The sequence below is a fragment of the Triturus cristatus genome, chromosome 1_2, assembly GCF_964204655.1.
Source record: "Triturus cristatus chromosome 1_2, aTriCri1.1, whole genome shotgun sequence".
In the NCBI taxonomy this organism is placed as follows: domain Eukaryota; kingdom Metazoa; phylum Chordata; class Amphibia; order Caudata; family Salamandridae; genus Triturus; species Triturus cristatus.
The window spans coordinates 822,859,409-822,872,750 of NC_140580.1; the positions used below are offsets into that span (position 1 = coordinate 822,859,409).

Genomic DNA, 13,342 nt, shown 5'->3' on the forward strand with positions numbered 1-13,342 from the left:
TATTGTACTTTATTGCACTATAGACACTTTAGCTCCTCTTAAAACTGGCAGTTGACGTCGTACTTGGTCTTTTATGGTGAAATACTATCAGAAGCCTCATCTTCTGCTATATCTCGATATTTTAGTTGGATTCGCACTTTAATGCACTATGGGCACTTTAGTTATTTTCTCTTAAACGGAGAATTGGTACTATATCTGGTCTTAATTTTTAGTCCAATGTTATTCTGGATTTTATTCTGATTATGCACTCTTCTCTTTTTTACTCTTGAATATGTACTCCATACTTTGTTTGGAAGCGCATTATTGGACATTTATATTGTGATATAGGGATGAATTTGTAAAAAAAAAATTAGGGATCTCAATAAAAAAAACATTGTTTCAAAATTGGACTATATCTCTACCTTCTCTTATATTGCTGTCTACCTTAGACTTTCTCACTATTATCTAGTAATAAATATGAAAATAAACGCACAATAAATGTACATTTCACAACAGAGCACTCAGCAGGATGAAAACTTTCAGAGATGTGTGCTGTTCCACACGAAGACACATTGCACTTGCCCACAATGGTCCTATTTACGGTGGCTTGACAGGGAAGTGGTCTACTGGCATATTACTTAAAATAACAGCAGGCTTTTGACCAGCCCTTTTAACAATAGTCTTCTTTGGGTGACACCTCTTCATCAATTATTTTGAGACAATGTCAATCGCATGTTCGATCATTCCACAGGAACTTTTCTCTCTCTCACTCCCATGCTATACCACGGCCTCTGTAAGTTGCCTCCTCAGTGATAAGACACAGAAGAGCACGTGATGCAGGAACAGCGGTATCTGCCCTGTGGTGCCAGGCACTACACGGCCCATATAGCATCACTGCCCTCAGCTCTAGTTACCTGAGTAGCAGTGACATGCTGGATCACGACTGCCAGCAGGGCTCACACTTCTGCATCTGCCACCCGCAGGTATTTCAGCTCTCCAGGCACACTACCCTCTGTGTGAGTTGCTTGTGTTACTCCTGTTGCACCTGCCAATCAGGTGACTGGACCTTTTTTACACCTCATAACATCCCTTAAACGGAGTAACCCGTGATTGTAACCTTTCCGCTCTTATTTTCCATTTATCCTTTGATTATCTGGCTGTCTAACTATAAAAGTACATTGAGAAGTAAAAGGTCTCCCTAGCATTGGCTAAGTGTGGCCATAGTTCAGGACATCATTTTATCCTATTGTTTTGGGGAGAGGATGTGGCCTTACAGCTGGAGCAGTCGACCGTGAAGCTGGGTAACAGGGTTTGAGTCTCTGCAGGAACGCTCAACGTCCTGTGATTCTGGGCAACCCCTTTCCTTGTCATTTCCTAGAAGGACATAGACAAAACATGACATGAAGGTACACAAAGGGAACAGCGAGAGAGTTTATCACTGACTAATCAAGCAAAAGAAATGTCGTGTAGCTGAGTAAGCCACCTCCTATCGTATGCTTCTAGGTACCTGTGTGATCTTTGGCCACTAGTACTGATGATGAGGTAGGTTACTGGCAATTTGATGCTTTGTCCAGGATATGTCACACCAGACCATCGTTCACATGATGGGGTCTGCTGTCATGCACTTCAGTGTAGGATTAAAGTATTAGCAAAGCCACTAGGTCTGGCTTTAACGTCCTATTGCTTGTATTTCCATGTCTGCATTCCTCTATTTTCTTTTATTAGCACACAAAAGAACGATCTGTATCTAATGCATTTTCAAATGTCTGTGTGGGTCTCATTAGAAGCTAAAGGGAATCTAACACTTAATACCTTCTGTTCCCACAATTTAAAGCCATTTAATGGTTGTAACCCCTCCCCCCAATTCAATCATTTGTTGCACATACTCTTCAAAGTGACTGCTACACAAATCTCAGTAGTAAGGATAGCACATATGCCTATAAACGTTTGCAGGCAAAAAGTAAGCAGGAATTCGTTCATGGGTTTGGGAAATTATATGTTGTATTAAGAACAAGAAAACAGCGAGTATAAACTCCATGTTACTTTCAGGTTAAATACTTTGTCTCGTTTATTGTGTCAAGTGCCCCCTAAGGATGAGTGCAAACTACTACTAACATCGCACTCGCATGTTTTGCAGGAAAAACTGGCAGAGAGAAGGAAGATTCTACTAAAAGCTGTACAGTGGTAAGTAAGGGGTAGAGAAAAGTTTAAAGGTTGAGATCATGAGACATACAGGGGCATACAAACACAGGCGTAGTTAGGTGTGAGCCGATGAAGAAGAGGGCCATGCAATAAACATGGCAAAAGGAGAAGAGGAAAGGACTAGGGACTCTTGGCTGGGCCTAGTAAGGGACAATGGGAAGAGCTGAGGGATGCCTGCTACCAGTCAGAGGAATAGAGAGGGAAAGAAAGAGGAAGTGCAAGAATGGAGCTGGATGAGGAACCACCATGAGATTCCTACGGGAAGTGCTTTGAGCACCTGGAGCAAGGACAATGGGAAAGGGACAAAGGCGAGCATAAGTGGGACATGAATCTGAGAATCGGGTGGATACTCAGCGTCTGAATGCCCGCCAAGGTGGGACTAACACTCTGGCCCACTGGGGGTCTTTTGGTACTAGGGAATCCTACAGAGAGGAAGGTGAGGAGAACAGAAGGAAATGAGTAGAGGGCAAAGAAGGTGGCAGCACTTGGCAAAGTGACCAGAGAGTGAGGGGAATGGCGATTCTCCAAGCATAGTGAAATGAGAATCAAGATTTCATTAAAGACACGGAGGCTAACATTATGCATAACATCTTTTATTGCCACTTCTGCAGCACCTTCAAAGATTTCACAATAGAAAAGAACACTAGAACTGGAACACACAAGTACATAAATATCCCTCTCACCCAACAGTCTTCCTCTTTTAAAGCAGGAAACTGAAACTTCTAGTAAACTTCTTCTTGTCAACCACGTTCTTTTCAAATACAACGTCTATTATTCTGCATAAAAGAAAAGAAAATATCAACATAAAGACTTGAACCTAACGCTTCTCTCCACTAAATAACAGTATTACAACATTGGGTGCAACCTGTTTCCCACTCCTAACCAAAGGGTTGCAGCTGGAGGGATAATGTTGGCCTTCGTGTCTTTAATGAAATCTTGATTCTCATTTCACTATGCTTGGAGAATCGCCATTTCATTACAAGACCGAAGGCTACCATTATGCATGTTCAAAGCCTCTAAAAACAAAGTTTGAAACATGTCTAAGGGGTCTAAAATAATGTTTAACAAAAGTGCCTGCATTAGACCAATCTCCTACTTTAAGATTTTCCTTTAAACAAGCACCTGACCAATACATTTTACTTGCCATTGCACCACGCAAGGAATGTGATTTAAACTCTCACATTTATCCCACATTCAATCATTACATTCTTCACCCATCCAGAGATAGTAGCAGTGCTTACCATACGAAAAGGTTCAACATAAGAGATCAAAAGTTGGCTATCACCGTCCCTTCTATTCTCCAAAACCCTGTTTTCATACTCTTGAATACAATCAACTACACACAGTCTTCGTTCTCTTAAAATTTTCAAAAAATACTCCATCTGGATCCACTATCTTCTTATCTAGCTCCAAAGCCTTCACACCTGACACCCTTTTACAAGGCACCAGGCATAACAAACACGCTAGCTTGTCACTAAGTCTTTTAACCCCTTCGGTGCTCATGACGGAATGGTTCCGTCATGAGCACAGGGGCACGAAATCCCTGTGCTGCAGACAGCAGAGGGATTTCTCTTTTTTTTTTTTTATTGTCCTCGGGATTTTGGGGAACAGCTTCCCCCAACCTGCCGAGGCCAATTTGCATTTTCATTGCAATGCCGATCGCGCGCATCGCGCGCTTTCGTCATTGCAATGAAACTTAGTTTCAGTTTCATTGTTTCGGTGCTCATGGGGCTATCACAGTCCCCCGAGTACTGAAACAGATGGGAGAAGTAATGTTTTTCCATTCGTACCCCTCCCTAGTGGTTCCCTGCTTGGTGGGGGGATCCACCCACTAGGCACCAGGAAGGGGGGCAGAAAGCCCACTAGAACCAGGGAATTTGTTTACTTTGTGAATTAGGGGTGGGAGCTGCCCAATATGGGCATGCCAATGCCCTCACCCCTCCCCGCAAAACTCCAGTCTTTCTGCGGGGCAGTGGCCCCCAATCTGCCCCCCTCCCCGGGGGGGCAGAAAGCCCACTAGAAACCAGGGATTTATTTTATTATGTAAATTAGGGGTGGGGGCTGCCCAATAGGGGCACCCCAAAGCCCCCAACCCCCCACACAATAGCAGTCTTTCTGCCCCGCTGGGTGCAGATGGGGGCGTTGGGCAGAAAGCCTACTGGATGCCAGGGTTTTTTAAAAACTCTTATTTAGGGGCGGAGGCTGCCAAAGATGGGAATGCTAATACATCCCCCCCCCCCCCCCCACACACACAAAATTCGCAAAGCATCCTAGGCACCAGGGATTATTTTTTTTATAGGCCCGGGGTGGGGGCTTCCCAGAATGGGCATGCAAATGCCCCCACCCTACACCCCCAAAAAAGATGCCACAGCCTTTCTGCCCCCCCAAGAGGCAGATGGGGGCAGTAGCCCCTGATCTGCCCCCGGGGGGGCAGAAAGTCCACCAGGCGCCGGCGATTATGCTGGCTTTTCTAGTAGTAGGGGTGGGGGCTTCCCAGAATGGGCATCCCAATGCCCCCACCAACCCCAAAAAATAGCCACAGTCTTTCTGCACCCCTTAGGGGCATATCGGGGCAATAGCCCTCAATTTCCCCCTCCTCAGGGCGGCAGAAAGCCCACTAGGCACTGACTTTTCTTCAGGGTGTGCCTACCTGTGGATTTTGGGCCCTAGCGCAGCCGGCACATAGGGAAACCTAGCAAACCTGTACATTTTTTAAAACTAGACACCAAGGGGAATCCAGGATGGGGTGACTTGTATGCCTCTCATCCGGTTCTGTTACCCAGAATCCCTTGCAAACCTGAAAACTTTGTCAAAAAACCCACATTTCCCTCAACTTTTTGTGGTGGAAAGTTCTGGAATCTGCGTGGATCCACAAACTTCCACCCACTCCACATTCCCCAAAGTCTTCCAAGAAAAATGGTACCTTACTTGTGTGGGTAGGCCTAGTGCCCACGACGGGAAACAGCCCAAAACGCAACGTGGACACACCACATTTTCTCAGTGAAAACTGACCTTTTATTTGCAGAGTGCCTAGCTGTAGATTTTTAACCCTAGCTCAGCCGGCACTTAAGGAAACCCAGCAAACCTATACATTTTTGAAAAGTAGACACCCAGGGGAGTCCAGGATGCGGTGATTTGTCTGGCTCTCACCAGGTTCTGTTACCCAGAATCTCGTGCAAACCTCAAAATTTGTATTTTAAAAAATAAATTTTCCTCACATTTCTGTGGTGGAAAGATCTGGAATATGCGTGGATCCACAAAATTCCACTCACCCCGCATTCCACAAAGTCTTCCGAGAAAAAAGGTACCTTACTTATGTGGGTGGATCAAGTACCCGCGACAGGCAAGGTCCCAAAACGTATTGAGGAGACATCAAAATTACCTATTACAAAACCATGTGATTTTGCAAGGGGCGTCATCTGGGTTTTTGGCCCCGGGCTCGGCGTCCATCTTGGAAAACTACTAAACCCACACATTTCTGAAAACTAGACACCCGGGGCAATCCAGCGAGGTATGGCTTGCATGGGTCTCCCAACGTTTTCTTACCCAGAATCCCCTGCAAACCTCAAATTTAGCTGAAAAAATAATTTTTTTCTCAAATTTCTGTCTGGGAAAGTTCTGGAATCTACGTGGATCCACAAATTTCCTACCACCGAGCATGCCCCCGGGTCTCCTGATAAAAATGATACATCACTTGCGGGGGTGGGTCAAGTACTCGCAACAGGCAAGCGCCCAAAACGTATTGAGAAGACATCCAAATTACTCATTACAAACCAACCTGGTTTTGCAAGGGGGTCATCTGGGTTTTTGGCCCCAGGCTCGGCGGCCATCTTGGGGAAACTACCAAACCCACACATTTCTGGAAACTAGGAACTCGGGGGAGTCCAGCGAGGTATCGCTTGCTTGCGTTCTCCCAACATTCTCCTACCCAGAATCCCCTGCAAAACCCAAATTTAGCTGAAAAAAATCACTTTTTTCTCAAATTTATGTGTGGGAATGTTCTGGAATCTGCGTGGATCCACAAATGTCCTCCCACCCGGCGTTTCCCCAGGTCTCCCGATAAAAATGTTACCTCACTTGTGTTGGTAGACTTAGTGGCTGCAACAGGAAATGGCCCAAATCAGACTGTGCAGACTTCAAAATTACCTGTAACAAAACTACCTGGTTTTGGGAGGGGAAACCTGGGGTTTGGGCCCCAGGCTCGGCGGCCATTTTGGGAAAGTACCAAACCCAAACATTTCTGAAAACTAGATACCCGGGGGAGTCCAATTAGGTATGACTTGGCTCCTGAGTAAAATGATACCTCAAGTGTGTGGGTGTCCAGTGCAGAATTGGCTAAAAACGTATTTTTAAAAAAATGTAGCGCTTAGAAATCTCGGTGCTATACCCTATCATTTTACTCTGGAGATTCAGGGGAATGCTGTGGGGTAGGACATTTGTGTCGACACGGTGATTCCACGCACAAATATGTGGAAAACCTGTATTTTCAGCTAAATTTGAGGTTTGCATGGAATTATGGGTAGGAAAATGTTGGGGGATCCATGCAAGCCATACCTCTTTGGACTCCCCCGGGTGTCTAGTTTTCAGAAATGTTTGGGTTTGGTACCTTCCCAAAATGGCCGCCGAGCCCGGGGCCAAAACCCAAGGTGCCCCCCCCAAACCAGGTAGTTTTGTTATAGGTAATTTTGAAGTCTCCACAGTCTGATTTGGGCCATTTCCAGTCGCAGCCACTATGTCTACCCACACAATTGAGGTACCATTTTTATCGGGAGACCTGGGGGAATGCTGGGTGGGAGGACATTTGTGGATCCACGCAGATTCCAGAACTTTCCTACACAGATATTTGAGAAAAAAGTGATTTTTTTCAGCGAAATTTGAGGTTTGCAGGGGAACTTAGAAAGTTACAGGGGCCTAAGCACGAACTACCCCAAATAGCCAAAAAAAGGCTTAGCACGGGGGGGGGGGGAGGGGGGGAAGGCCTAGCAGCGAAGGGGTTAATATCCAAAAACCTATTAACCCCTTCGCTGCTAGGCCTGACCCCCCCGCCCTCCCCCCGTGCTAAGCCTTTTTTTGGCTATTTGGGGTAGTGCACGCTTAGGCCCCTGTAACTTTTTGACCACATAAGGTATCCACGCCAAATTTGCGTCCTTTTCTTCCAACATCATGGGGATTGTAAAGGTACCAAGGGTTTGTGGATTTCCCTGGAGGTGTCCCAGAAATTAGCCAAAATACAGCCAAATTGTGTTTTTTTGGGGAAAACGGACTGCACATGAAAGCGTCTCGGTTTTTCTCTGCAAATGGTATCAAAAAAGGGTTTGTGGGGTTGAAATCGCCATTTTCCCAGCTTTTAGGGAATGACCGACTTTTGTCAGAAAACCAACATTTTTTACAGTTTTGGCATTTTTCTGGGACATAGCCGACTTTTGCTATTTTTTTGTGCTTTCAACCTCCTTCCAGTTAATGGTAGAAATGGGTGTGAAAGCAATAATGGATCCTGGAAAGCTATACATTTTAGAAAAGTAGACAAAATTCTGAATTCAGCAAGGGGTCATTTGTGTAGATCCATAAAGGTTTCTTTATAGAAACTAACCGTTAAATATAGGAAAAATTGAAAATTAGTTGAAAAAAGCAGCCTTTCGTGTCAACGTTGTCGTTTTCACCTGAAACTTCTTCTAATTATGACAGCTCTTTGAAAGCAATATACCGTTACTTCCGCTGGACCTTCCTGGTTGTGGGGATATATAGGACTTGTAGGTTCACCAAGAACCCGACGAACCCAGAGTCAAAAACAGAGCAGCAATTTCGAATGGTTTTTTATTATGTACAGGGTATATAGCAATTAGTGTGGGAAAATGTATACATGGAAAAATCAATCAATCAATCAAAGTGGCTTTATTTCGATATGAAAATATCTTTAAAAGTATTACAGAAATAAAAACACAACAAAGTTATTTAAAATCTATAAAAGCATGAACAATAAGTGGCTAAAAAAGGTCAAGTCACAAAGACAATAATTAAACAATTAGTAAAAGCCATTTTGTCCTAATAAGCCACGCCCAGCTTAAGTATTTGGCTAAGCCACAAACATACAGCGGCCGAGTATCTGAGCTCAAAATTCGCAGGGCCACGCTGCATTGTTGAGTACCCAACTCCCTGCACAGTGGCTTTAGCCACCTGGAGTGGGGCGCTTTGTAGGCAGGGCATACAAACAGAAAATGGGGGATCGATTCTATCTTCAGTGGGCAAAAAGGACAGTGGGGTATAGTTTGGGCCGGAGGTTTCCACCGGTCGGTCAATGATCTCACCGGCAACACACCAATTCTGAACTTAAAAATCAGAGCTCTGTCCCTGGGAATTGTAATGAAGTCCAAGTAAAGTTCCCGAACTGCCACATCCTTTACAAGCAAAAAGTCCCTAGTGGCATGGCACAGGCTAAGGTCGGTATTTCTTTTACTTGTTACCCAAGACCAGTATAAGTTCTTCAAGACTGATTTGGGAGGGGCAGACCGAGAATGCCAAGCCCCCTCAAGACCAAGATCAGTCAGCAAGCTTTTCACGTCCCTTAACCACCTTATTTGTGCCCATCCAGACAAGCCTAAAATCTCCTTTAGCCCCTCGGCATAACTGGCCAGTTCCGGGACCCTCCACAGGTGAGCCCACAGCAAAAGAGGACGCAGCCTAGCCTGGTCCTGGATGGGACGGCACCCCATGTCCAACAAAAGGGGGAGAGTGGGAGTACTCTTAGGAAGGAACATCAAGTCCCTCAGAAAGTTATTCTCTGAGCACACCAACTGGCTCATATTCTGAGCGCCCCATAGCTCTGCCCCATAGAGTGCCGCACTAACGGCTCTAGCAGCATAAATGTCGAGCACCGGGGCGATAGGTTTCATAGAGGATGCCTTCTGCTCCTTCAGAAGAGCCCCCACCACCCTTTTGTGGCTTAAGGTCATTTTGTGGAGGTGACTGTCCCACTTCATGGTATCAAGGAGGCGTATGCCCAAGTAATCAAATTCCTTGACCCTTTCCAAAGGAGCCAAGTTAAGCACTGGGGGCCGTCCAAGTTTTTTGGGAGGGTTCAAAACAAGGAACTTGGTTTTGTCAGTATTGATCTTTAAACCTGTTAACTCGCAGAATTGATCAAAACCATCCAGGAGACTCTGTAAGACAACCGGGGTCTTGGAAATTAGCAGGGTGTCATCGGCAATTAGTAGGGTTGGGATCTTCCTCCCTGCCAAGGATGGTGTATCAGCTGGGATTTTAAGGAGATGATCCACGACTCCATTTATATAAAGTGAAAAGAGGGTGGGAGCGAGGACGCACCCCTGGCGCACACCTCTACTAACTTTAATACGAGCAGTCCTTTGTCCCTGGGTTCCCCACCTCACCTGCGCAAAGTTGTTCTTATGGAGTTTTATTATTAGACACAGTAGGTACGAGGGCATGCCTAGTTTTGCCAAGACCCGCCACAGGCGCTCCCGGGGTACTAGGTCAAAGGCAGTCCGCAGGTCAATAAATGCCAGATACAGACTGCCTTTGCCTATCACTACCACCTTCCAGTAAATCATCAACAGTCGAAATGACTGTTCGATGGTCCCGGTACCAGCCCTGAAGCCTGCTTGGAAGTCTGACAGTATTTTATTCTCTTCTGCCCATTGGAGAACCCTACTCAGAATTACTTTCCCTGCCACTTTTTGGGACGAGTCTATCAAGCTTATGGGGCGATAGTTAGTTGCGTCATCCCGAACCCTTTCTTAAAGATCGGGACGACCTCTACACCCATCCACGACTCTGGGAGTGGAGCTCCTTGCCTAGATGCATTAAGCAAGGAAGCAATAAGAGCCCCCCACTCTCCCGGATTAAGGCGGAACAGGTCCCCAGGCAAACCATCCGGCCCGCAGCTTTCAACGGGACAAGGGATTTGATAGAGTGTTCAACCTCCCTAGCTGTAAAAAGGACATCCACCCCTGGGTCGTGACAACCAGAAATGGGTGGGAAAAAAGGGTCTAGTTCATCCTCCATGTTCACAGTGTAGAGGTAAGAAAAGTGCTCAAACCACGACTCCTCAGGAATGTTACAAGTGATGAGCGAGTCTATGGGCCTGTGTTTAGCTCTAATTAGGTTCCAAAAACCCCTAGGATTTTTCTCTGCACTTGCGGATTTCAGGTCACTCCAGAACTTGTCCTCCCAATCTCTCTTAGCGACCTGTTGAGCTGACCTGTACTTCTTCCGCACAGCCGCCACTAACCCTCCATCCCCTTTCTTCACTGCCATAATTAATTCTCGCTTCGCTTTCCGACAGGGGGCGGAGTACCAGCCAGGATTACCCTTTGGGTGCGGCACCCTCCGATCGCCGTCCGCTCGCATGGGGATAGCAAAAAGATCCCCTATTGATCTAGTGGTATTGCTAAATATGGAGGAAACCTCATCAGCATTTAGTGTAGCGGATGATAGCCTTGGTATGATGTTTGACATGATTACCCTTATGCCCGTGACCTTCTCCTCATCGAGGAAAAACTTGTCCCATTTTAACCGCCTCCCGCAATTCGAAGGGCAGACTTCTCCGGTCAACCTTATGACAGGAGGGGTTACACGGCTGATGTTCTTGCACCATAAGGGAGTTAGGCTCAAAGAAAGCGGGTTGTGGTCGCTATGCGTAGATGCAACAACCTCCATGTCTACCAAATGGGACCAAAGACGAAAATCTAAGAGGATGTAATCCATCCTAGATGTATGACTAACCCTATTGTATGTATGTGCCCCTTTCTGATCAGAAATGGATCTCCCATTGGTCGCCCTTAGGCCAAACTCCAGTGTGAGTGCTTTCAGTTGTATTGCACGTTGAGACCATCTCTTAATTGGGCTTATATTGAGGGGCGGAATACCTCTTCGGGTGTCCTCGCCTAGGGTGTCTAGGATATCGTCCCCTGCAAGTGGCTCGTATGTGCAGTTAAAATCCTCCATGACTAGAGTGTATGAATTCGGGTTGCACTCCCTGAGCCCCTCCTCCAAGGCCACTAGGGTCGGGGAAGGCAAACCTCCTTTTGGGCCTCTAGTGTAGATGTTAAAGATCTCCAGAGGGCTGCCACTGCGAGAGCCCCTCACAGACAGTCTCATTAAATCAGAGGAATTAGTCTTGAGCTGCCTCACGTGCAAACCCGAGAAAAGTCTCACCCAGATGAGTAGCCCACCTGACGGGCGCCCCCTTCCCGCAGCGGGTATGCTTGCGGCAACACAAAAGGTCATATAGCCCACTTTGTGCCGGGGTTCTACAGACCAAGTCTCCTGGAATGCACAAATGTCAAAGGACTCAATGAAAGAGTTCCAATCAGTCCGCTCTAAATTACGGCTTATGCCCGCCACATTCCAGCTGATCACCTTAAGGTTCTCAATGCTGGGGGCTTGTACTACATGAAGTAGGAGGGGGTTATGGGTCGGCCTAGGGGAAATGAGGTTGCTTCCAACATCAATTGTTGCCGACTCAATTCCATTTGCAACAGTGCTGGATCCAATAGGAGCGATCCCATTCTGGCAGCTATGCAAAGGGGCCAAGGAGGGAGGTGAGGAAAGGTCACTAACACAAAGAGGCTCAATGCATACTGATACGCTCAAGTCACTGTATGTAGCCCCAGCGGTCCCCGGAGAACCCGGATTGGCCGCTCCATGATAATCACGTCAGCAGTCCTGCCACGATAGGTATGGGCAAGGGCTGACGTTCCGAGACATGAGACTAGGATCGAGAGTATCATAACGGGGGTACCAACTGCCCCTATCCTCCCTGGTTATCTGCCTACCAGGCCAGTACGATGGTGGAGGCCGATAAAAGTAGCCAAGATCGCAAGTACTAATGGCAGATAGGGCGCGGTCAGACTCCTGGCTACAAATAAGCCTAGCTGCTCTTGGATCCCTAAAGTTAACTAGGATGCAATCTCCGTTTTGGTTCTTTGGAAAAATCGGTATGAAAGACACCTATGTATTTCTGAAATGGGAACAAGTTATAGAGTTTAGAAACAGTACATATTTGCACATTTTCAAAATTAGGAATACTCATACTAGCATGAGAATTATCGGTCATTTTTCAAAATGACTTCTTTTTTACACGATGTCTTTCATTTGGAAGGCAGAAATGCATCAAAAATCAATAGATAATAACAGTTGCTTTACAAATCTGAATTACCCTAAATCTCCCGATTAAAAATGGTACCTCACTTGTATGGGTAGGCATAGTGCCCACGACAGGAAATGGCTCAAAACCCAACGTGAACACACCATTTTCACAATGAAAATTTACCCTTTTTTTGCGAAGTGTCTAGCTGTAGTTTTTTAACACTAGCTCTGCCGGAACCTAGGGAAACCTAGCAAACCTATACATTTTTAAAACTAGACACCCAGGGGAATCCAGGATGGGAAGGCTTGACCGCCTCCCACCAGGATTTGTTACCCAGAATCCCTTGCAAACCTAAAAAATTGTCCAAAAAAACACATTTTCCCCACATTTCTGTGGTGGAAAGTTCTGGAATCTGCGTGGATCCACAATTTTCCACCCAGCCCGCATTCCCCAAAGTCTTGCAAGAAAAATGGTACCTCACTTGTGTGGGTCGGCCTAGTGCCTGCGACAGGAAACGGCGCAAAACGCAACGTGGTCACACTTCAATTTCGCAGTGGAAAATGACCCTTTTTTGACAAAGTGCCTAGCTGTAGTTTTTGAACCCTAGCTCTGCCGGCACCTAGGGAAACCTAGCAAACCTCTACGCGCTGATCGTCATTTCAGGGACACCAGGGGGGGGCCTCGGGAGCTGGGGAAGCTCTTCCCCAGCTCCCGAGGCTATTTTAGCATAAAGGGAATCCCTTTGGTGCCCGCACCAGAGTGATTTCCCACGCGATGTTTCATGACGAGCTGGACTCGTCATGAGCACACGACCACTGTGTGCCATGACGAGTCCAGCTCGTCATGAGCATCGTAGGGGTTAACTGGCCACTGCAAAAATATAGACAACATAATATTTACATCCCATAACACTCTATAATGAGCCTTAGGTGGTTTCTTAATCCTCATACTCTTCAGAATCTTACACACCATCACATCCCTCCCTATAGACTTGCCATTCAATTGTGAATGCCCAGCAGAAATCGTGGACCTATAGCAATTATTTGTCCTATAATC

General features: G+C 46.2%; 1 protein-coding gene across 6 annotated transcripts in view; it reads left to right on the forward strand.

Moving 5' to 3' along the window:
* Positions 1-13,342, forward strand: part of RNF207 (ring finger protein 207) — a 1,105,462-nt gene that overhangs the window by 559,545 nt on the left and 532,575 nt on the right. For all 6 annotated transcript variants that reach the window (XM_085608881.1, XM_085608879.1, XM_085608885.1 and 3 more), the window contains one exon: positions 2,117-2,163. In XM_085608881.1, the coding sequence (XP_085465007.1) occupies positions 2,117-2,163 (47 nt within the window). The remainder of the gene's footprint in view (positions 1-2,116; positions 2,164-13,342) is intronic.